Source organism: Molothrus aeneus, chromosome 3 (genome assembly GCF_037042795.1).
Source record: "Molothrus aeneus isolate 106 chromosome 3, BPBGC_Maene_1.0, whole genome shotgun sequence".
Taxonomy (NCBI): domain Eukaryota; kingdom Metazoa; phylum Chordata; class Aves; order Passeriformes; family Icteridae; genus Molothrus; species Molothrus aeneus.
Window position 1 is genome coordinate 59,264,210 of NC_089648.1, and position 25,844 is coordinate 59,290,053.

A 25,844-nucleotide genomic window follows, 5' to 3' on the forward strand; every position below is an offset into this window, starting at 1 on the left:
GTCCTCCATTGTCATTTATGAATCACATCAAATATTGATGGCAACACAACAGCAGTGGACTTGGCATTTATTAACTGTTTCTGCATCAGTTTGTTTCCTACTCCTTTGATGATATTAATGTACTAACTGGCACGGAAGGAGTTTGCTGACATATTTTTACAGCAGAAGGAACATACTGTGGAGAGATATGATTCCTGAATCATCTTTCTGAAATTTCTTATAGATGGGTCTCGCATTTACCAGTTTGCAGCCACCTGGGATGTCCCCAGCTGAAGAGGACTGCTGGTATATGATTGAAAGTGGCTCCCTCAGTAGTCTTGGGTGGATTCCATCCCTGTGGACTTGTGTGGGTCTAAGGTGCAACTGGTTTATAGCAGAATGTTTACTGATGGGAAGCCCTTTAAGGGATAAAAGTAATAAATCTTGAAAAACCAAGAGTCATTGAGCAGACTGACGCTTTTTAGGATGTCTAATAATTCACAAATAGTATGGATGTCTTTCATCTTCAAAAAGACTGAAATGCTCACAACGGAGTCTCTTCTATAAATAATTCTCTCTTATTTAGGGAGGACAATGGAGCTTGAAGAAAGATCTTGGCTAACTTGACAGCAAAAAGACATTGCTACCCCGTGCATGACAAGTTATCAGGTTGGAAGATATTGTTCTAGTGATAGTCAGTTCTGTAAAACTGGAGGATTACAGAGGATGTATCAGCACTATGGGGCTGATATGCAGAAGGACACTGAAAGAACACTAAATTGGGAGAAGCTGGCAACTTCCTTGAGCGCAGACAGGCCCTGCAGAAAGACCTGGACAAACTAGCGACTTGGGCAATCACCAACTGTATGAAATTTAACAAGGGCAAGTGCTGTATTCTGCACCTGGGATGGGGTTGTGTGCACAGACTGGGGAATGAGAGGCTGGAGAGCAGCCCCATGAAAAGGGACCTGCTCAACAGCAAGTTGAACATGAGTCCTGGCAGCCAGGAGGGCCACACATGTCCTGGAGGGCATCAGGCACAGCATCACCAGTTGGGCAAGGGAGGGGATTGTCCTGCTCTGCTCTGCACTGGGGTGGCTTCACCTCGAGTGCTGGGGGCAGTTTTGGGTGCCCCAATATAAAAAAAAGACATTAAAGTATTAGAGAAAGTCCAAAGCAGGGCCACGTTCAAAGCAAGAACAGTGAAGAGTCTGGAGGGGAAGCCTTATGAGTTGTGGCTGAAGCCACTTGGTCTGGTCAGCCTGGAGAAGAGGAGACTGAGGGGAGACCTCATTGCAGACTTCAACATCCTCACAAGGGGAAATTGAGGGACAGGTAGTCCCTCTTTAGTCTTGTGATCAGTGATAGGACCTGAGAGAACAGCATGAAGCTGAGCTGGGGGAGGTTTAGGTTGGATATCAGAAAAAAGTTTTCCATCCTGAAGGTAGCTGAGTTCTGGAACAAGCTCCCCATGGATGCAGTCACAACACCAAGACTTCCTGAATTCAAGAAGTGTTTGGACAACGCTGTCAGGTACATGGTGTGTCTCTTGCAGATGTCGTGGAGGTGGCCAGGAGTTACTCTTGATGATCCTGATGGATGCCTCCTACTCAGCATATTCTATATTCTACAAAAATTGGTGTAATGACATGCAGTGTTTGCTCCTAAGGAGAGGCATGATATAAATGAGATGACTTTAGCAAGCATCTCATCAGCATTAAATTATAAACTACCACGTATTAAACTCTGGTCCTTGACCCCTTGAAAACACAGAAAAACTTCACTGAAAAGCATGGTTTATATTTGCTACAGTACTTTAAGACTCAATTCTTGACGAACTAAACGGGATGTGTCTATAGTGAACTTGTGATTCAGGCATCCTTTGTCCTCAAAAGAAGGGCACTGCTTAAACTCTGTCACTAACAATCAAAACAATGGTAATACTTGAATCACAGTTGATTAAAATCACAACTAATCAGGTTCTGCTCCTAATTGAGGCCTACTGAAGTCAAGTAACACTGATCTAGTGAGTCTCAAAAATATTCTCTCATCCATCTGACTGTCTCACAAAATTGACATTATTTGCATGTTGTAAATCTGCTTTAAATAATTTTGTCACATACTGTTATGCTAGATTTTCCTTTGTTAATTGATACTTGGGTTGATTGCATCTTGATGCCAATCAGATTTGCTTCTGTAAGCAGGTAAGTAACTTGTAAGTGACATTTGCTAAACTCTGGCATCATCAAAGTACAGTGAATTCCTTTAGAAAGTCCTATAGGAATAAACAAATTTTACTTCAATTCCATTAACAAAAATTCAAGGAATTTCCATTATAACATCTGAATATACAATAAAATGCCAAGGATCAGTATGCTAAATAAAAAAGGTGATGAAAATTAAAAGTATCCCTGGAAAAGTGATTCAGTAATTATCAATTTAGTCTAACTAACTGGAAATTTTGGTGCATGCATAAACTGACCACCTCTGATCATTACTCAACAGTCAGATTTTTCATATTTAGATTTTATTTAGAATGCTAAGCAAACTTGAGAATTTTCAAACCTCTGTGCCACATTTTTTCTTTCTAAGGCCCTTTGGGATTCTTAAGAATAGCTATCAACCTATGGTGGGTTTAACACCATATCATTATTATTGTCAATTCTTGTCACCACTGAAAACAATGGCAAAACTCAGTAAGGCCAGAATTTCATCTTATGTCCTCATGCTAAGCAGATGCCCTGCTCCAGCTGCTCAGGCCATTCTGTCAGGCTGAAAAAGCCTGTGGCTGGAACTGAGCAGAAATTTGGAGAAAATGTGTGAGGGAATAAAATGAGTAAAACTCTCCAACAGGTTAGGAAGGGAGTTAGAGCAGAGTTATCAAATGGACTTCCATAGGATATGTGATTTGTGAAGTCTCCCTTAAGAATGCAAAATCAGTCCCAAGCTCTTCATCTTAATCCCACAAATCCACGTAATGCCTCTGTAATGTAATTCTCCTAAACACTGCTCTGTACTTCTGATTTGTGCAGCTGTAATCATTCTAAATTGCTGATCCAGCATTTTGTTTGAAACTAATGGCATGCACATCCTATATATCCAGAACAACCAGCTAATAGGTAATGGGCTTTTGTACGATGTGTGTATTTTATACCATGTTCTGGCTACATATTCTGCTGAAGCAGCTTTCTTGTAAATGAAAGCCTGGCATTACTGTGTCATGAAGCTGCTTTGGTATGCGTAATGTGAACTGGTGAAGATTTCAACAATTTGTATTGTACCCCAGTTTGTATTTTCCTAGCAGTAAGGTTTCATTAAGCCAGCTTCTGGAGACCGTGCCATAATTTTATTTAATTCTCTGCTCTGAATGGCTGATTTCTGTGATTTCATTAAATTATTTAAACTGAATGCCATTTCCTCTTCTGGGAGCTATGCATGTTACTAGAATTAGAGTGCTTTGTTTTCTTCCTCCTTCATTCTCTCATTTTCTAACTATATTATCCATTCTATGTTTAATACTATGTGAAATTAACTGTAATGATGCAGGAGAAATTACTCAGCTTTCTATCAAATTGCGATAGAGCTGATGTTATCTAAATTACTAAGATCTATTCAAGATAAAGGCTATAGAGTTATGCAATCCTTATGCTGTGATTACTACACCATATGCCATGTGTTTGCTATTTGAATGAAAAATAAAAGCTTCAGCTAAAAAATTTGGGATTTGAATATTTATGTATCTATATTTCTAAAGTTCAAAGGCATTAAATAGCTGATCTCAAATTACAAAATATATTTTAACTTTTTGGAATATCTCCTCCTTCAATTTTCATGAACTGTATCTTTCATAAATATTTCCAGTCTGATGAGACATTTTGCCTACAGGAATGGCATTCTGAATTAGAATCAAGATACTGCTGTGTGACAGACCATTCACTTGCAGTACTGTATCAAGACCAGAAATTCAGAAAAGCTGCTCCTCTTTAAAATTCAGGGAGAAAAGAATAGTAGTTATTCAAGTGCCAAAACCTGTAACTGATTTTAAATGTAAGCTAGTTGAAGAAGACAATCGATAGAGTGATAGATAAACAAAAGGTAATAAATATAAGGAGTCATAGATTGTTGATGCTAGAGGGGAAATGTGTGATTAAAGTAAATCCTTGACAGAGAACAATTGACATTTCGAAAGTAACTGTAGTGCATACACTTTTGGTACTAACTGATGCAGGTTCAAAACCTTTTGTCAAACCAGACTAGAATTTCTCATAGCAGCCATTTTTCTAAAATCTTGGAAATGAAATATTTACTTACCTAGAGGCTTCAATCCGGTACCAAAACCCATCGTCAATGGTCAGATCTGGATATTCTACCCGTCCAACTCCAGATCCCACATCCCACAGGAAGCTCACCTTGCCTTTGCGCATCTCTATGGCCAAGAAGTCGGTCTACATGCAAAAGATGAAAATAGAAGTGATCTTATACTTTGATTAAGGAAGTTTTTCAGAACTTTTCACATTTCAGAAGGTCTAATGAGGCATCAGAAACCCACACACAGATAGTAAAGAATTGACATTAATTCTTACATTGCTCTAAAATGAGACTCTCTTTTTCCTGTTTTTGTTGGTTCAAATAAGGAATCTTAAGCTAAAGACAGCAAATTATTTCTCTCAGTGACATGCAGCAAATGACCGCCAGACTTACAGAATGTTAATATTGCAGCCATGAACAGAAGGATTTAACTCAGAGGAACACTGAAACATCCATTGGATGGCAGAAAGATGTTGAGATACATGATGCCATCCAGCCTTTTCATTTTGCATTAGGAAAATAAAATACATGTTGGAAATGTTGAAAAATAGAATAGTTTTCCATTTACTGAATTAATATTGGGTGTTCTAGAAGTCTGTCTGCTATAGGCCTCATGGGAAACTGAATCATTCACCATTATTATGCTTGAAATTGTAGTCTTGACTTGAAATTACAATAAATAGGAGCTTTGACAGATGCAATATGATTAGCTACTTCATTCCCTAAGGAAAACCCACAACCAACTCCAAAATTACTTTGGTTGCACTGTGAATTTTAAAGCTCTAATGTAGTTCATGTAGAAGCCTGCTATTTCGTATCTAGTTAAAATAAAGATATATGTAAAAAATTTGCTGGTCATATTTTAGAAATCGCTATATTAATACCAAAGACAGTAAATGTCTAGATTATTTTAGACTCTCTCTACTGCTTTGAAGCCTCTGGGTGAAAAAAAGCCTTTCTCATCTTCTTTATTTATCAGTAGTATGATTTGATCGAGCAACTCTGACATGAAAGGCAGGAGACAGACTCACAAACTTGGCACTTCCAAGGTAAAAAAGCAGATTGTCAGCAACTGCAGTCTTCACATTGACAATGATGGTGTTGTATGTTCCCTTCTTTATTTCTGGTCTGTATGTGCGAATACAATTGCCTCCAGAGGACACGGACACTTTGATCTTCAAAAAAAGCACAACAGAAAGAATTCAGTTATTATTCCAGAATTAACCGTAGATGCTTCCAAATAATTATAAGAATATTACACATTTTTTCCCTTCACATTTTTCTGTTTCATGCACCAGTTACTTCGATATGAGAAGAAGGTAGAAATCGAATTTTCTTTCTGGGATTGTTTAGTAAAAGGAAATAAAATCTCTTTTTAGAACTCACATTCAAAGGACGAACTGTGTAGTTCAAAAATAGCTAGAAGATATACTGGTCTAATGCTGGTAACAGTGGAATTCTAGAAGTACAGATGGTCTATAAGTAGAAGATGCAGCTAGGAAAATAAGCAGCACTCCTGAAGGAATTACAGCATATTGCTGTTGGGTAGTCATAATTATCTATTTTTCCCTTGTAATAGCTTTGATTGTGCCAATTTAAGACACCTTTTCACAATTTTTTAAAACCAACAGTTATGTCTATCATTGCTTTTACATAGTCCCCAATGGAGTTGGCATTCATAACTAAGTTTTATTTCCACAGCTGAGTGACATATGTGTTTGGATCCATGTATTGGTTTCCTCAGGCTCTGAGCACAGATAAAAACACTTTACTATTTGCTTTCATAATGCCAGCACAGACATAATCACAGTACAATGGTGTTTCAAACCCAGCTAGACATGTTTAAGCATTAGAGGAAATGTACATAATGGTATCACCTTATGCTTACAGCAAACTCTGCTAAAAAGGAGATCCATTATAGGACCAAACTTCTAATTTCCTTATCTCAGAAATGCTCTCAGACAGAAGATGAATGTAACAAAACATATTACCGCAGCCTGGCTTTCTGTTCTGTACAGATTTCATCACATATGTGCTGAAAACTTCTTTCACCAGCATCCAACTATTTATCCTATCACTTCTTTCCCAGTATCCTATTATTGTGTTAATTATTTTTTAAACTATTTTTCAACAATTTTTGAGGAAGATTTCTCAAGTATCATCTACATTATTCTTTTTCCTTTGCTATTTAAATCACAAGTTGAATAATCTCAGTATTAACTGGATGATCCTAGAGTTGACAATACTACTGAATCAGGGAGATGGACTCCAAACTCACTAATTGGACTGGAACTATATTCTTAAGCTCAAGTCTTCAGTGCTGCTACTGGACAGAAAAAAATAAAAAATATGGGAGAAGCAGATATACTCAGCAATTTCAGTGAGTCTGCGATGGTGTCATTCTTGAGTAATGTAAATTCTATGAAATGAAATCAGGGGCTTACTAGCAGTGTTGAAGCAGAAAAATACATTTTTGTTTTCACAAAAATTCAATGATATTGTGACTCTTCTGCTGTACTATTACCTACAATAGTTCTTAAAAATAACCTTTTGAGATCCATTCCTACAGATGTTATTCATTTAACAAGAGCATGTTTTAAATGAAGAAACAAGAAACAGAGTGAGAATCATCAGAATAGTCTCTTCTTTTCTGAGAAATTATACTCCATTATTTTCTCTCTTTATGCATGTTTAGAATTAGGAAAGATTCACCCCGTAGAAAAGAAATAAAAAGTAGAAAATAAAATCCCATCAGTACTCAAAAGTTCTTTTTTTCTGAAAAATGGGACTTACCGAATTGGCTTGCTTCCGAGCCTGGTTTATCAGCTCTTTTATCTGAGAAATGTTTTTCCCTAAGTTATCCTGGAGTTCTTTGATTGGCTTGATTTTATCTAGCAGGCGATCTGCTTCCTTTTCTAGATTTTTAATACTGGAATCTGCATCAGCAACTTCAGAAAAAAGAATAAGGCAGAGCTTTAGAGAATAGTGTCAGAGACTAATTAAACATTGCAATAATAAAATCCAAGAAAATTCTGCATACACAACGCTCAGGAGATTGTATATGCAGCTATGAGGTACACACAGGCCAGAAGATACCTGAACAGAATAAGGCAATTTCAGAATGTCTAGAATCAAGTTAAAGTAGCAATAGCAGCAAACACTGGTGTTAAAGCAGGATTTTTTAAGATGTAACTATGCTTCAGGTCAGGATGATAGTTATGGAAAACATTTCCTGTAGCAAAATACATTTATGAATTAAATATTTGCTTTCTGCTTAAAAAAAAACCCTCCAAATTTTGAAGAAAAGTGCTGAATTAAGGAAACCTGGTTGGTTTTCATAAGTAATTTCTGAAATTACTGCATTAAAATTAACTTGAAATTAATTCTTGAACTAACTGTAATGGGCACAAATACAAAAAGGTTTTATTCTAGTCACAAGCTTAAAATTCTGTGTATGTTCTGAAAGCATATTTAAAAACAGTGACAGTAAACTAGAAATTATTTTCTTTTTGTTTTTCAGGTGAAGTAAATAATTTTACCATGATATTTTTGCCACTCTTTTTCTTTAAGCCTCAAATTCCCTTTTTGCCTCTCAACATACAACTAGTGAATATTACTCTCTCTTTGACAACTCATGAGCAGATCTAAGGATTGCAACCCTTGGCTCGCATGAGGGTGTGGGTTTTTTTGGATGACACTGAAAGGGACAAACATGCATTTACCACAAAGATGCATATTACATGAAAATAATAGCAATAATAAGAGCCCTAAAAATAATGCTAAGACAAAGCATTAAAAGCTGCATATCTAATTTTTTGACCCAAACACTCATACCAAAACCCTCCAGATGCTTCTTAAGGTTTCATTTGAGTTAAACTAGCTACCAAGTCACTTTATCTAAAAGTTCTCAAAAAGTAACTATTTAGCTATTTCAATGAATGAGAAACACAGAGGACCATGCAGAGGCTTTGGCAGTAAGCAATGAGTAATTGTTTACTGGAAAATGCACACTATAAGCTGCAAGTAAGAAAAACATACGTACAAATTTCTGCAGGCAAGATATGGAGACAAAGAAAAGAGAAAAACAGAGAATAACGTAAGAGAGAGAAGATAACATAAAAGAATGTTTTGAAGATCTAAACAGAAATGTAAAGGAAAGTCAGGGACAGGATGAGTCTATAAATGACTTTTTACCTTTTAAAGATTTCATACCTATGAAAATGAGAATTCAGCGCCTGAATTTTGACATAGAGAGGCTGTGTCTACTTTTGCATTTAGCCATGAGTGCCAGCCTACTCACTTCATACATGGTTCAATGGTTCACCCTACATTACTTTAATCTCAGTCTGTAATCTGAGTATCCATTAACATTTGGAGAATGACAGAAGTGTACCTCTGGAGAACATCTCACAGTTCAGCTTTATGAAACAGTTTGCAAGTGTTAAGATAACTCTTCAATGCAAACAAAATAATGGTCACTGGGCACAATCAAGAGATTAAATTTTAAATTCTCACTCCTAATCTCAACTAAAGTGTTAATGTACACACAGGCTCAGAATACCTGAGCTAGGACAGGTGGCCTAGTCTAGATTCAGCAGTGCCAAGAAACGACTGCTTTAAGACTGCTTCTCAGTTTTTTCCCACTCCCCTGCAAGAGACCTTACAGATCTGTTGGATCTACAACCTGCTGTAATGTAACCACACTATTTTAATCAACAACTACTTTTCATACTGTCTAAACTTGCATGCACCCAATGGGAATTGAACTGGGGCTCACACTTCTATCTCAGCTGATGAGCAATGGGGAACTTGCAATGGGCAGGCAGGGAAAACAGCCATTGGGATTAACTACTTTCACTTGTACAGCAACATTGTACAGCAACAACTGGCAGAGGATATTTGTTCACAGAATGAGAATGACAGCCTCCTAAACTGTATGTTTTTAGGTGCCCAGCTTCATCAAGCTGCCAACAGTCCAGGGGCCCAGAATAGCTGAGGAATTAGCCCTTCAGTCAATTTCTAAAGACACTAGTTTTGTGGCTGTATACTCCTATATGAGACATGGTCTAGCAATCTACCATAAAATGTATTGTAATATAGAATTCATTTTTATCCATCCTAACCAAAGTGAAAATGCTAAAGTAATTGTCACATTTGATAACAGAATTCTTGGCAAAAAACCCAAAAAAAAAAAAGCAGATAAAACTCCATTCCCAGAATCTTCTTTCTTTTTTTCAGTGTCTTCAGTATTCTACCAAAAATAGTAACGTATATGAAAGAAGCCATGCATTTCTCCCAGGACTGATTATCTGATTGACTGAAGACAGATTTAGTATGAGGTATTTTTCTTGAATCAGGCAGTGAATTGCCAGTCAGAATCTTTGATTAGTCACCTCCTAAATACTTCAAAAAGTAATCTGAGGAACAAATCTATCCATTACACATGCATCCTGCTGACATTAGCTTTTCTTGCAACTACTAGCACTAGTCTTTAAGATTTAAAATTCTTTCCACAGAATCATTAGCTTTCAAAGGGACTTCTGGTCACTTTTCATATATATAAGAAGCCCAGAAAATAGAAGTGATAGAGAGTCCTTTTATCCCAGCATACTGTAGTAATGCTATCTAAGTGAAATTCTGGAGTGTCTCTGTTTCATTTTGAGATACGAAATGAAAAGCACAAACTGAAAAAAAACCACCACCAAACAATCCGAAAAAAGATCTTACTGTTCTTGACTGGATCCTTCACAACTGCATTTGTTTTGGCCACATCATCTGTAAGTTTACTGTAGTTTTTTCTCAAGCCCAGGAGATTCCGATTGAGGTCTTTAATCTGGGCCAGGACATCATTTGCAGTATCATTGGCTTGTCTTGCTTTGTCTTTGGCTGCCTGCACCTTTACAGCTGTATCTGTAGGTAGAAAATGATAATGAAAATGATTGCCCAGAGTGCAGAACTAACTTTTTTTGAGTAAACATATATATCTGTGCTCCAAAAAACTCCACCTTTATTTCTGAAAAACCCTTCAAATACAACAGCACCTCAGAAATACCATAGAATCTTTAATAAACCATTATCATTGTCAGTTCTGACAAGAGAAAGAAAAGAGAACCTCGATTGCTTTTTCTCATCACATCTAAGTAGTTCCTCTTGGGTCATAATTAGAGGTCATGCACCTTTCTGGCTGAGTGAAAGCTAGAGTTACTGTGTTACTTGTCTCTATTTTTCCCACAAATTATTTTCAGCCACACCTTAAATTATGCCATCCCTGCACGTTTGTTTTTGTCCCACATGAGCTCTGTCTACCTCATTCTGAATCTTTCTGCTTTTATCTGACTATTATCATAGCAGGGACAGAAGAATTATTAGTTTAAGCTGCTCTCTGCTCTCTCAAATCCTTGAACAAGATATATGACAGGGTAATTTTCTCTCCCTTCCTCATTTGATCATTTTCCTGTTGGACAACTAATTTACTCCATTTTCTTATCCATGCCATTTATTTGCTCAGAATTTCATTCTTAATACTCATCTGCTTGTTTTTATGAGTGTCCTTGTGCCAAGAGTAAGCATCCTGTAATACTAATCTGACAAAAGTTTATTACACTGCTAATGATTGCGTAATTCATATTACTTTTACTTGTTCCATATTTAGTATTCTGTGTCCTAAGGTTAACAGGCCTTAGAGGTCCATTTTGGTTGACTGAGACATCTATCTGTGATCAAGACAAATAACCATGTCAGTATCTTGACCAAAACCCAAGAAATGGTACATGATGAGCATGAAATATTAAACCATTTATTTTGTGAGTGCTGATTTCAAGGATTATTAAATCTAAACCAAAACTTTTCAGTTAGCTGGAATCTTAAAGCCACAAAAATGTACAAGATGAATAGTAAATTGTTTTTTATGCTAAGGTATTACTAGCAGTCTGAACCTTCTACACCATCAGAAATCAGACAGAATAAAGATTTTCTTCAGAGACTTTTCTGAAGGCGAAACTTCAGTTTATAAGGTGCTCATTGAAAAAAAATTCATAGCAAAATAAATTGATTCTAAACATTTAATTTTTTTAAAACATTCATTTTATCTTTCACTATTTGTTATAATGAAAGTGAGATATAGCTCCCTGTCCCTTGCTATCACAATGCAAAGGTAGCTAACATCCCAGGATTTGGGATTTTAATGAGTATTACATTTAAAAATAAAAGCTGCCAGGAAATGACAAATGTGCATATGTGAAACACTAAAATGTTGGAGGCTAATGACTCAAGCAGTTGGTCCATTGGCAAAAGCAGCAGGTTGCTATGCTGAGGTCAGATAATTCCTAAATTAAGGGGAGGAGCAGAGTTTTGGATGTGTGGTGATGAAACCTTTGATTTGCATAAGAACAGCCCAGGTATCTCACCCATCACCAGAGGATGCCCAAAACAAAGCGACCTTTGTCCAGAAGGAGATTTTTTTTTGAGCCAGATTAGGAAAAAGGTAGATAAGAAGCAAATCCTGTGGAGCTGGGATAATGATGCTTTTTATCATGCCAATATCCTCCCTTACACCACTGGCTGTGGTGTAAAACTCGCCTGCCTGGAGGCGTGTGTGGGGACATTCACACACAGGCCTGGAGGTGTTCATCCCTTCTGAGAAGATGTCACTGGCCCAACTGCCCCAGTCAGAGTAAGAACAGCCATGTCTTACAAGGGGTCATAAACCACCAAAAACCCCAGACTCAATTCTGGGGCCTTCCACCAGAGGACAGCATATGAGCCACAGTGCTGCATCAAACAGTGTAAAACTACCCTCCAGGGGAGGTGTACTTGGGAGCTCCCACCTGAACCTGAAGGTACCTTAACCCACTGAACTTTATGTTGTGTGGGGTTTCCCCCACCCTGGATGGATCAAGACTGTGACCATCACTTTGACCAAGGGACAGATAAATTGCAACAACCAAGTCTTGTTGATGGATCCATGTGTAGTATCTTTCCTCTCCACTAACTCTCCTCTCCTCTCCTTTTTATATTGTCAGATTTCTCTAGTTAAAAACCAAAATGGCTACATACTTCCTTTCTACTGCAACCAAATGGTTCTAAAATTAACCTGCCATATTTATATGTATATATACATGTACATATACATCTACCTAGCTATCTATCTACACTGGTCATTCAATGTCATTTCACTCTAATCCACCCCAAGGGATCTATTAACAAGAACCTCAGTCACCCTTGCCTTCAGGGTGGGTCACAAGAGTGCAGCACTTCAGAGTCTATTGAGGAAAACCTGTTCCACTTCCAAGCAATTTACAGGCTAAAAAAGATGTACAACAACATACAGTGGCTGGAAATGTTGAGAGTGGGGTAGAAAGGTGAGACAAAACCCAGCAAATTTCACCCTGCTTTTCCTGTAAAGTCAGTAAGATTTATTCTTCTTGGGTTAAACTACACTGGTGAAATTATAGTCTTTCCTTAAAGATTACCTTCAAAAAGACTTTTCACATATAAACAAAAGACTATTTGTCTCGGAGTGTATCATAATTTCTGATATCATAACTATTTTCTTTCAGAAACCTTCTGCAAACTGCAGAAGCATGGTACCTTTTACCATCCCAAAATTCTGACTGATACAATGTAAATATTTTCAGTTCAGTTTTCTCTCTCACATTGCTCATTGTTTTATAACAGCCAGTGGTCAAAGTAGACCCAGTGTGACACAGGCAAAAATTGATGAGACAAATGTTAAGTGATGGAAAAAGAAACAAAAGAGCTCAACTGAGTCAAATGTTGCAACACTTTTCCGACTTACCATTAGGAATGGCTGACAGCTTTCCTAAGGTTTCATTCAAAGCTCTCAAGAGAATGGAATTCTTCTCATCAGCATCTTTCAGCCTGTTCTGTGTGCTGTTCAGATCATCACCCCTTTCTATAAAAAATGCATATGATACAGAAGCTTTAACTCTATTTTCACTATCCTTTCTTTGCATATAATTTAAAATGCATAGTAACAAGCAAGCCATTTTTCATTATTATATCAAATTGTGTAAATTAGGAAGTCTAGCAGAACTTGTGGGGTTCACTGATGATCTTCTTCAGTTTCTTTAAGTTCCCTACTTCCATAGTATTTAAATGCTTGAGTTCCTTGTTCTGTTATATATACTTAATATGGGTTTTTCAAAGGTGTGCTGAGGAAAGAACTTGTTTTAGGCAAATTCACACAATGATCCACTGATAGATTAAACAACTGTGATGTTAGTCATAGTTTTGATTCCTAGATTAAGCTACTGCCTTTCTTCTTAAGGTGGTTGCCTGAGCTGAATGAGTTGAATGTGGTGTGAAAGAACCAAGATCCATTAGGCCAGCTTGCTGTTGCAATTAGAGTGGCCAGAGCCTAGGTCTCTTGGATTTTCTCAAAGATGTTGACATAACATCCAAGGAAAATACAAGATTCCTAACTGTCAACAAGAGATGAATACAGTAACATCAGATTTTTATGAAATAAACATTCTAAATTCTTTGGGAAAACACCCACCTAGTAAAAAACATGAATAGTTAAGAATTGGTTCAAATCAAAGGACCAGTGCAAATCAAAGGCACAGGTGTGTCATATTTAGTACATCACAGTTGAAACTGATGTCCTCATTTACAAGCAAGTTCCTATTTTTCAGCATTTACTTTAAATAAAAATTATGCAGGGCCCTTTGAACTGTATCCAGTCGAGCAATGCAACAATCTCAAAACTGAGATCCCAGCTAAGCTTTATGGCTATGGAAACTGACATGATCCCAAAATTCAGAAGTAAAATTTGACACAAAGAAATGCAGTTAATGCTTAAACTACTACTGTAGTGGGCATTTCTCATTATTCTTCTGTATCAATATGAAGCTTTTTGGAACAGACAGCTGGTAATTTCTTTCCTTAAAGGCATATCCTACTAGGAAACTAATTTAACATCACTGAGCTTGATAGCTGGAAGAGAAGAATAATTTGTAGAAAAGGAGTTCAGGATGACAAGCTATGACTGTGACCTTCAGGTATGTGACAGGTTATTGAAAATAAACACCTACATGGTTCACATTCCACAAATTCTAAAAAAAGTATGTTTTCTTAAAATTAGATGTGCAAGAAGCAATTTTTAAGGAAAAAAATCAAACAAAATTCATATTGCCTACAAGAAATTATTAATTAAATTTTCCAAGGCTAGAGCTGGCTGAAACAGCACATGGAATTTAAATGAGAACTATACTTTTGTTGTTAGACCTTTTGAAATGTCATTGACGAAGAAATCTGTTTGCTTTAAATTAGAGCAACACACAGGACTGTAGGAGTGCCTGGAGATAAGCCCTCACTCCTGCAAAATGCTCTGCAGAAGAAAGGGACATTTGTGTGAATTGTGAGAGGCACAGTTAACACTAGAATAAAGTTTGGAAGAATTGCATATATGATATGGTCACTCTTCTCCTTAAAAACAGCTTTATTTTTAAATGGCAGGTTATGTCCCCACTGCTGAAGGAGGCTACCTGTAACATGATGTTGTTAAACCAGGATGAATTAATGAGATTCTGGTCTTGTGTGCCTTGAGATTTTATCTGAGTTCTTTTCCTGTTAAAAAATAATAATTCCAAAAAACCTGCTTTTATTTCCACCATTTAATTCTGAAAGTATGGTCTGCCTGATAATTTCTTGGTATTTTTAGTGGAATGTTGGTGGTTATAAAATGTGTCAATATTTCTGAGAAGTTTGACTCATTTATGGTGGTGGTGTTCTAACTTTGTAACATACTTTTAACTAATCTCTTTTTTTCCTTTCTACTCTGCCTGTCCAGCATGCTAATTATCCCCCAGCTATACTTCTGAAGAATCATGTTTCCAGACTTCTCTTTACAGCTTTGTAACCATAGCAGCAAACTGTTTTTTATGGAATTTAACAAGGGAAGTTTCCCTAGAAATTCTGAAATTGAATATTGAGCCTCTACCTGTTTAGCATTTTTTCTTTTTATTCCTCAAATACAGTTTTACTGTGGGTAGGGGTTTTTTTAGTTACAATAATAAAACCATAAATAAGTGTTCCTAGGGAGGCTTTTACACAAGGGGAAGTGAGGAGATTTTATGTTCCATGTCATCTTTTCAAGGAAATTGTTCATTTTTCACAGAGATATTAAGTTTTGTTTTGAAGTAACTTCTTATCTTGTAATCCAGATGGCATCTTCACTAAGCACTGGGCTAATCTCTTGCATGAATCACAAACTGAACTGACTTCATGTCAGCTTTTCCACATCCTTTAATTATTAGCATTTATAAAAAAACTGTGACAATGATTTGAAGGCCCAAAATCCTCCAGATCCTCCAGCTGGGTGCTGAAGTTTGTCAAAATACAGGCAGCTACAATCTTTAGAGCCTGTCAGACTTGGAAGAGGTTAGTAGGTCTGCACTGAAAGATGCCAGGCACTGTCAACTCTCATTAAAGTGTAGGTTGAGTAGTATCATAAGAAATTTATCTCAATCCTGGTTTTTTCACTTGATCACCTCTGCACAAGATGCCAATAAATGCACTGTTCAAATCAGCAAAACTAGTCATGCATTGCTGAAACTAAACCCTAAAGAGTAAGCAGGAGCCTGAAGGACTTTGCATGTATTGGCCTTTGCATTTGCTGGCTTGGTTAACTTGAACAAAGATTTTCAATTTCTGTTCATATTAAACAAAGCATTACAGGATAAAGCATCATCCCTTATTCCTCTGCATGAATGGAGTCAAATGAAAACAAACAATGCTGTGCACATATATTTCATCTTAAGATGAACTTAGGAATTTAGTTACTTACTGTTTATACAGTCATTTACGAGAGACACAGGGTTTTACAAGTCTCAGCAGATCACATAAATAGGTGACACTGGTTAATTGATGATGATGTGCCACCATCATGGTGGAACAAACATATAGAGGAACATAGTGGAAACAGGTATCTTTGACAGTATGGACAAATGCAGTTTTTCCACATGAAACTGTCCAAGAAAACAGCAATGAGGCTATGCTACTAAATTCATGTATCCCAAAACCAGACTGAAGCTGGAAATCTACAAGGAGCAACAAATGCATCTATTCTTATTGACTGGAGACTGCAGAAATGAACTGACTGTTACACACATCCCTTTCTGTTATCTTTGTTTTACTTCTTCCAAATAGCATTCCTGCTCCCCACAGTCTCATCCTATAAAGAGGAACATGGATCACAAACCGATTCTTTTTTTTTCTAAACCAAGCAAGATTTAGAAACTGGCATTAGGAGCAAACAGGAGAAAGAGATGTAACTAGAGAAATGCAGCTAATTAAGTTTAACTTTTTTAAAAAAGTACCTTCAGCACTGACTGCCATAATCTGGTGAATACAATATACCAGGTCAGCAGAAAGACCACTCAGAGGAGAATACACAAACAAGGGATCTATAAGCTGGATATGTTGCCTATCAGCTGGAAAATGTTTTAGCTAAAAATATTCACGTGTTGTCTGACAAGACACATCCCCCTCAAGTTGTCAATGCTTAAGCAAAAGAAATTACATTAGCAGAATTTCAGTAGCCACCTGACAGCAGTCTCTAGCTGGAGAGGAGTTTGTGTATCTCATTTTCACTTTTCATTGATCAGCAGCATTTTTACACTGATAGGCCAAATTTCAAAATTTCTTCCTAGCCACAGTACTACATATAGATTTTGCTTCTCCCACCAGGTTTATTCTTTCTAACTTCTAACCCCACAGAGAGAGAAAAAACTAAATCTTCATTTTAATAGCTTCTGTCACAAGCTTTGCTTTGTAAGGACTGTTTCAGCAGTCTTTGGTGGTAATATAAAACATTTTTATGATTAACAGCCATTTTATAACTCAGGTAATTGGCCACAAATCAGGGGAATGTCATAATGTAAGAAGAAAACACTCCCATCTCTATCACGGCTCAGACTGGATTTTTGGAGTGTATATTAGTTGAGTGGTTTATGGGTCTTCACTACTTAAACTAATGTACTTCCTGTAGTGCAGACAGAGAAATTTTAAGCTAGTGATTAGTTCTGTCTACCAGATCTTTATAGAGTGCCCACTAGCCAACCTGCACTTCCAGCTGAGACTCTGAAAGGGTGGCTTTATAAAGATTCTAAGAAAATACCTTTCTATTAGTTTCACATTGAACTCTCAATTTCTCTCGTGGGAAAATCAAGACATCCAGAAAGAATTAGTTCATAATACTAATAACACATGTTCTATGTTATTCACAATACTAATAATATCACTACTTTGGTGCAAAAGCAGAGTGGGGAATAGAAGTATGTCGTTGCATTTTCTTCTTACACATCTGCATTCTGGGCACAATGTTAACTATCTTCATGAGTCTAGCTGTGGAACATGGACATGTTTTATTAGATATAAAAAGGCATACTGTTCAAGTTTGGAATGTTTGTCTTTATGAAGCACTTTAAGGTGTAACAGAGAGCATTACAGAAAGCTCCATCTCATTACCCTTCAGTTTGGGGCAAAAACATAGACAAATATCTGATATGTGCATTTTAAGCATTGCTGCCTGCCTGCATTAAGTTTGCTTTATGAATCTTTAGACTGTCTGGACATTTCTTCTGAATTATGAAACTGTTATCAACTTAAATTTTCACTGGTACAACAGGAAAATAACTTTTTTTCAAAATTCTCTGCAGTAATTTATATTGTTTCAGGGTTAAATTGGACAATTGTGTGGACACAGGGAATTCACGTCCATCCTTGTAGAGATACCATTTTAATTTGTCCTTGAAAACAGGGCACTGTGCTTTACTCCACTGCACCTGCCTGGGGGGCACAGAGAGCTGTGGACTGCACTCTGAGGTGCTGAGTGTGCTTACTGGAGTACTGTGGCAGGGGAGAGACTGCCTCACACAGCCATTTTAGTGTATTTTGTACACCAGCCATGACAAGCTGCAGCAGTTTGCATTCCAGAAAGCATCTCTATTTTTTTCCACTTCAGCCCTGCTACTGAAATTGCACACAGGCCTCCTCCAATAGTCTTGTGATTTTCTATAACATATTTCCTGAAATGTGTTCCTCCAGCCCTAAATCTGTACTGAATCTGGAAGTAGAGAATTGCAATAAAGAAGACCCTAAATATACACCCAAGATTTACTAGTAAGTCAGACACATTTCTTTCCCTCAGTTCGGCTACAAGAAAATAATAATGTTTTTCACTTGCAAACAGTGTATGACAATGAAATGCAATTAATGACCTTATGAAACATTATGCTTTATGACCTTATTAAACATTGTGTTTACTTGTTAACGAGTTCTGCAGTTGGAAATCATAGAGCTGCCAAAATTTAAGTGCAGTAAATAGCCAAAAGATGACTAAGGTGCATGGATCACCTCCTTTATGCTGTATGTTCTTCTTAATGTATCTCCCAGGGGGCAAAAGAGAATTTTGTATGCCAAAACATAGAAGGCAGGGCTCTATTATGAAAATCTGTCTTGTTTCTAATAAGAAACAAGTTTCTTATTAGTTTCTTAGTTTAACTAAGCTAGCAGGATGAGGAAGATTCATGCATCATCTCTGTGAAAAGTTTAAAACTCAGCCTTGAATATTTACTGTGTGCAATTTTTCTTGCCTTTATTGTAGTTAGCAAGAGAAGACCTAAATTCCCTTCTCCTCAGCCCTCTTGTCCAGGAAAAGGAGAGAAGGAACAGGAATTCCTGTATAATGCTTGGACATAAAAGAGGAGAATCTTCTACATTGATACACTGTCCAATTTCAAATCAGGCAATGAATTCTAGTTTTTTCCTATATGGATTCTTCATACCAGAAGCACAACAGTCTCACAAAATATTTTTGCTCTATTTAGTGGGTCTGAATGCCATATACTGCACATACCTTTAACATCACTTTCTAACATCTTGGCTTCGTTAAGGACCCTGAAGCTTTTCTTGAGAGAGTTCCTGGCGCCATCCTTCAGGGATCCTTCAGGACCAGACGTCTGCAGACAGAGAAAAACAATGTGTCAAAAAAGAAAGTCTGAGGTCATAAAAGACATGTGATCATGATCTAAGTGAACAGTCACTTACATTTTACGTGCACGTCAGTGGGCTCTGAATTACATCCCATAGCCATAACATTAGTCTAACAGAACTAAAATAAAAAAAATCTAAAATTTTCTAAAATTTTTTTTAATTGAATGTCAGATCCCTTTTGGAATATGAGAGATTACATCAATAAAGAAAGACAATGCTTACAGTATTAAAGAAACAGATTTGACTCTAAGAGCAAAACTGTCCAAAACCAACATACAAAATATATTTCAATTTAAATATATATTTATTCTTCCAGCTATGGACAGAACACCATGAAATACAGTATTTCTCTCCAACTGCAGCTACAGAAACTTTAGAGGCCAGACTGGATCTGATGACTCTAATAATGACAACTGAGATTCATCTGTGGTTAAATTAAAGAATTATAACTGCTAGGTGAGTAAAGAAATAAGAAATAGAGTTTTAAAAGAAGGGTAAACTGCAGTTAATCTGAAAGAATTTTCTTACTAAGCTACCATCCTTCATCCTATCCTACCATCCTCCTATCCTACTTAAAGATCTTTCTCCTGAAAAACATCCATCTCTACCTTCAGTGCAGAGACTGATCAATAGATGGAATGATTTTTCTAAATTAGATTAGTGTTTTCAGTCAGTAGAAAATGCTCCAGGTTCTGAACCACTTACTGCTCAGTTTGTAAGACTGAACTCAGGTCACACATCATACTGAATACATTTCTTTGAGAATACTCCTGACAGCAAGATAACATTCTGTATTAGTCATGGGTCATAGCTTTGTAACTGGTGTGTAATTAAGAAGAAGCTACTTTTCATTTTCCAGGGCAGATACATATACTCAAAAATTAACTGTGTGTCAATTAAATGACACAATTATTATTGCTATTCATCATTTTTATAATGAGCAAGCCCATAAGTGACATTTCACATATTGCTGAAGCTCTGATGTTTTTCAACGACACTGTAAAAAACATGTAGTGAACTTGCTGTTTCTCTTTCTTTTAAAAATCTTAGAGAATGCTTTGGATACTTTCAAAATTCAGAACCAAGCTTTTTGTTAGGGGATATCTCACGGTATATATGTTGCCATGTCACAAGGATATAGCTATTAAAGAATTCCTATTTAGATGAGATGTAAATACAAGCTTTTATGTGACTTTAAGAACTAAGGCACTCATCACTGCTATTTCCCAAGCTCACCTGAAATATTAAGCTATGTACACATTCCTTTCAACAACAAAAACATATATATTCAAAAGATGAAAAAAATTAGTTTCTTACAGATTTTCTCTACCACATAGTAACAAGCAGCACTGGTAACAGAAAAATATAAAAAAGAAAACAGAAAAAAAAATCAAAAAACTGCCCAGTGAAGCAAAAGACTGCTCCTGAAGGAAGAATGTTTGGCTAGATTTTGTGACAGATGCACCTGTCAAATCAGATAATACTTTTAAATTTCTTCTCCTACTAGAAACAGAACCCAGAGTGTGATCACTCTGTGACCACAGACTTCAAAAATAATGATTGTTGTTGTTGTTATTGTTATTATTATATAACTAGGCATGGCTGACTGGCTGTTGAAGCAGCTTATAGTCAATACAATGAAGTTTGAAGGCCAGATTTACAATGCAATACCAAGAAGTTCATCAAATCAGGGACAGTAATTGGGCAAGTGCTGACAATTAGTCAGAAACAGGTTTCAGCATAAAGTTAATACTAGAAGAGCCCTTTCAGAGAGAAATAAACTTGTACTAATTAAAAGCTTTATTTTAAATTTTTAAAAAACAATCTTGAAAATGAGGATTAATTAAGACATCTGATAGAAATGTACTTTTTTACTAGTTTTTCATGTGGTCCATGAGATGTCAAGTCATGAAGCAGTCAGTAATTAAAACCCGAACATTTTATGATTTTGTGTAAGGTGAGTCTGTACACTTGTGGCAAGCCTGGGTCACAGTGAACCACTTTATAATTTTTATAATTTATTAGGATTTCCAGCCAACAGACTTTGACGTTGTTTTCTAAATTGGGACAAATTCTGTTTAAAAAAAAAAAAAGAGAATAAAAAAAAGTAAAAAAAGATTGTGATTCAAAATAAATTTGAAAATTGCAGGGTCTCGGGAATTGAATTTGTTCTAATTCTGTCTCTTCCAAAATGTCAATAATCTTTATATAGTACCTTCCTCTCCCTGTACCTTTCTTCATGGCCCCTACCCTCCCTATGAAAACCCTGTGTAGTTTGAACCTCTGCTTCACGTTCTGGCAGAAGTGGGACCACGTTATGTACCCAAACAGTGCTGTCTCAGTCATGGTTTAGAGGCATAAATGCACTGGGGCGGTGTTGAGGATCACAAGAACTTACATAGGTACAAGGTTTTTTAGGCTTAGTGCTAATTCAAATCAGTTAAAAATAGTTCTGCCTTGTTCTTGAATGATTTTCTTTTCCCATACACTTACATTGTGCAGTTTCCTCCTATGCAAGAAATAGGGTTACTCTCATTTCTCATTTCTACTAGTCCTGGAGATGGATACCAAAAATGATTTGCACCTCAGGACATCCTACCAAGGATGTCTAGGCAGCTTTATGTTAGGAAATCTAGACACCCAACAGGTGCTGGGGCATTGCCTACAAAGAAAGTCAAAATCAAAGAAGAAAGCAGGACCCTAAACACTCAATGTGTCCCCTGTGCTTCTTACAGTCCCCAGCCTGTAAGTCCTTTCTAAAAAGCCTAAGAATAATCCACTTTTTTAGTATATAGTGTACAACTACTATTCTGATCTATGAGATAAGACCAGAATATGTTAACCTGACTCCTATCAGTTACTACCTAAGTAATGGAATGCTGAAACTGCCCGAATGCTAAAGATTTCTCATTTCTGATGAATTTATATTGCTTTCAAAGGGGAGAGCAAATCCATCATACAGACCTCAGGAGGAATTTTTGTGTCATATTTTTAATACATTTTTTCCAGTAATTTATCAGGCTTCTTGTAATCGCGATGGATTTTGAGCATCTTTTAATTCATGCTTTAGCAACATTAGATTAATTTGAAAATTAAGTCATTTTCCCATTACAAACCAAAAACCAAAAAACCCTTGAGATATCACTAAGGTTCTTGTAAATAATTTGATCCAATGATGTAGAGGATAGAACCTAAAACCAAAACCTGTCCATACAGTTTCTGGTTCATACACCAGCTCATTGCTGTTGGGAAACCCTCATCCCCCTGCCCAACATTATTCCTGGTGAATAGGAAAGGTGAGGATCAGGGATGCAAAGTGAGCTACACCACTTTTCTCCATTATCTATTCACAGCTGGAACTTGGAGTCTTTTACAGAAGACAAGCATCCACAGCAGCTCGCATACAGAAGAGAACATGCTCCATCTTTCAAAAGGAGGGAAAGACATAATCTCCATCATGTCACTGGGTCCCCAGAGCAACTTCTCAGAAAGCTGGCATTGCACTTTCTAGGGGCTTATGCTGCCTTCTAGGAGACCTTTTGAGCAACTGTGCTCCAGACAGCCCTGACTGAGGGTACATTCCTGGTCTTGTGCTGAAGCTCAGCTAAAAGCTCCCTGGGACCTCCAGAAAGTGAGACCCTGATTTACCTGGTTACCAGTTAAACTCTTCACCTAGGCAGAGCAACCATTCAACAGTCTTTAAATACAAACAAGGAAACAGAATGAAGAAGTGATGACTGTAGTTCACAGCTGGCATATTTTTAAAATCTGGCTCAAAACCCTCAAATGAACATATAAAAAATAACAGCTAAATCTATTGTTCTGCAGCAATTTGATGGCAAACCACCAATGACCTCTATATCAAGTCAATCACATTTAAAAGGCATCTCAGCTGCCTCAATTTTCTTCTTCATCAACTAGATCCCCATTTCACATACACTGCTCATAAAAAAACCAAGCTCCTTCTAATGAATACATGCAAAGTAGATGCTGAAAACATCACCCTAATATTTCCATCTCTTTCCTTGCTACTCACTTGCTTCTATTTACATCATATCATCCATCTTGACCTCCATCACTTAAATTATCAATCCCCTTTCTCTCTATGCTATAATCACCCAGTGATATATATACTTTTGTCATCATCCTGTAATTGCTAGCTTTGTTTCTTTATTGCTCTATGTGTCTTTTTTTTCTCCTTTTCAATCCCTGAAACAGCTGCCTGTCTCACTCATTCCAAGTTGTCAAAGGAGAAAAAGACATCACACATTAAATCTTAATGAGAAGGAAAAAACAAAAAGGCCAGGCCCTTATTTACTTCTGTGGTGTAATTAGGCATTCTGGTGAAACAAAGTACTTTTTACAGAGAACTAGCACATACTAATGTGTGGGGTGATTTTATTCATTAAGAGAGAAATACAGTAGTTAGTGTTATTTGAAGAAGCACTGAAAATGTAAACAGCCTACAAATATTAAAATTTTTGGGCAGTGGCTCCTTCACTTTATCCCTCTGATGAATACAGAGCTTCACAGCATGTGATTCATTTTGCTATTCTCATGATGCATTGGACTGAAGTAGTTCTCTGTAAGCTACCTTTATTCATGTACATTTATTCATGTACAAGTGCTGTAACTACGAGTTGTTTTTGCTCATCTACATGTTTCTATATCAAATATAAGTTCTGGCACTCTCATATTATACTGTCACTGCCTCACATTTCTGTATGCATGTGAAGGGCATGCCGGATGGTCTCTGACCGACTCCCGCAAATTAGCCACTAACTCCTTTGATATCTGACCTAAAAGATAATTTTGGCTATGCTCAGAATGTTTTCTGCTCACAGTATAAACATCAAAGAGCCAAGATCCTCATTGTGACCCAGGGTGGAAAGATGACTTTACCTTACAATCCTATTTTTAAAAGTTCTCTTCATTTTCTCTGGAAATTTACAGGTGCTACCTCATAGTGAGAATAAGATTTCTCTGCAAAAACCAGTAGAGGTCACAAAGTGAATAAAATTTCCACTCCCCTCCTACAATTCTCCATTTCTAGAATTCTGGTCAGGTGCATGCAGTTCATCTGATGTGCAGAGAAGTGCCTCCAAACATTTTTAGGGAACGAAGTTGAAGAGTTAATTAAGGTATGGAGTTCTTCATATTTAATGAATGTATTACCCACATCTAAACTTGCACTATTGAATATCAGATGGCTCCTGACTCAAAGCTGTTGGCTTGAGCCATACACAGGGACCAAAAAGTGGAAGACAGAAGGAGGAAAGATAGTAAATAAAATGGGGAACAAAAGTAAGGATCATGAGTTAGGAACAAATAGGGACTGTCTGAAGGTACATGTAGCTCTGACAGAGGCATAGCTTTCTGATCACAAAACCAAGAATGTTTGATGGCAAAGGTCTTCACATAAAGTTTTAAGATGGCAAAACATGGATCTGGGATCACACGTAGCACATTCCACAAAAAATCTAAACCTTCTTTTTAATGTATTCATTTTCCTTACCTCTTGCATAGCTTCATTTGCAAGAGCCTTGGCTTCCTTGGCAACTCTTTCAGCTTCATCTGTGGAATCCTTGATGTTAGTATAAGCATTGAAAGCACGTGTGGCATTGAAAGAGAGGTTTTTTGCTTCAGTAAGGATTCTGTTGGGATGAGAAAAGTAAACACACCATTAAACCTGCTGCCAGAGCTCAACAGAACAGAGTATCCTACATTTTGAAACAGCCTGTATTTCTAAGGCTATTTCTAAGGTGTTTAGAGAGCAACACTACATTTGAGATTTTAGGAGATGTGGCATCATGTGTTTAACGGAATTCATATTTCATCTGGGCAGAAAGACATAAAGAACAATGTTCACTAAAAGAGAAGTTCTGTGAGATAAAAATAGACCAGACACTGAGAAAAGATAGCAGCGTGCTTAATGCTCTAATACAAGTAACATATTCATCATGTGGGTTTCTAGGCAATGTGCTGAGCCAGGCAACTTGAGGAAACTTGCACTGTATGAACATGAAGTATCATCACAGACATGTTTTAAAGTAGAATCTCTGAAAAATTAATTTCTTGGTCTGGCTGCCAAACACAGAATTGCTAGTTTTTAAGGCGATCTTACAGTCTAAAACAAATCCTAAATGTTAATTTTGCTGACCAAAATGAAAAATATAGGCAGTAATGCTTCATATTGAACGTGATGTTCAATTTACATGAAATACTCCATTCTGATAGCTATAAATAGATTAAATACAGTTAGTACATGCTGGTGCAGAGACAGTGTTCAGCTAGACTCCTTCCTAGGGAAATTTCTAGTCAGCAGGCTGGGGAAATAACTTTTCTTGTGCTCTCTCTGTATGATATATTAAAACATTTTCTACAAAGAATTTCTGCACCTACAGAATGAACTTGAAGACAACTATCTCAGTAGCCTTTATGACCAATGCCTATGTTGATTTTAAGAATAAAGTGTAAATTGGCTAAAATGTCCACTTGAACTGGATAAGAATGGATCTGAACTTGGATTTTTGCCTCTC

General features: G+C 36.8%; 1 protein-coding gene across 1 annotated transcript in view; it reads right to left on the minus strand.

Annotated features, from left to right (window-relative positions):
• LAMA2 (laminin subunit alpha 2) overlaps positions 1 to 25,844 on the minus strand; it is a 254,837-nt gene that overhangs the window by 36,332 nt on the left and 192,661 nt on the right. The window contains exons 41-47 of the mRNA XM_066546117.1: positions 24,821 to 24,959; positions 19,169 to 19,271; positions 13,085 to 13,201; positions 10,015 to 10,197; positions 7,081 to 7,235; positions 5,319 to 5,462; positions 4,291 to 4,424 (exon numbers count right to left, since the gene is read on the minus strand). Coding sequence (XP_066402214.1) covers positions 4,291 to 4,424; positions 5,319 to 5,462; positions 7,081 to 7,235; positions 10,015 to 10,197; positions 13,085 to 13,201; positions 19,169 to 19,271; positions 24,821 to 24,959 — 975 coding nt within the window. The remainder of the gene's footprint in view (positions 1 to 4,290; positions 4,425 to 5,318; positions 5,463 to 7,080; positions 7,236 to 10,014; positions 10,198 to 13,084; positions 13,202 to 19,168; positions 19,272 to 24,820; positions 24,960 to 25,844) is intronic.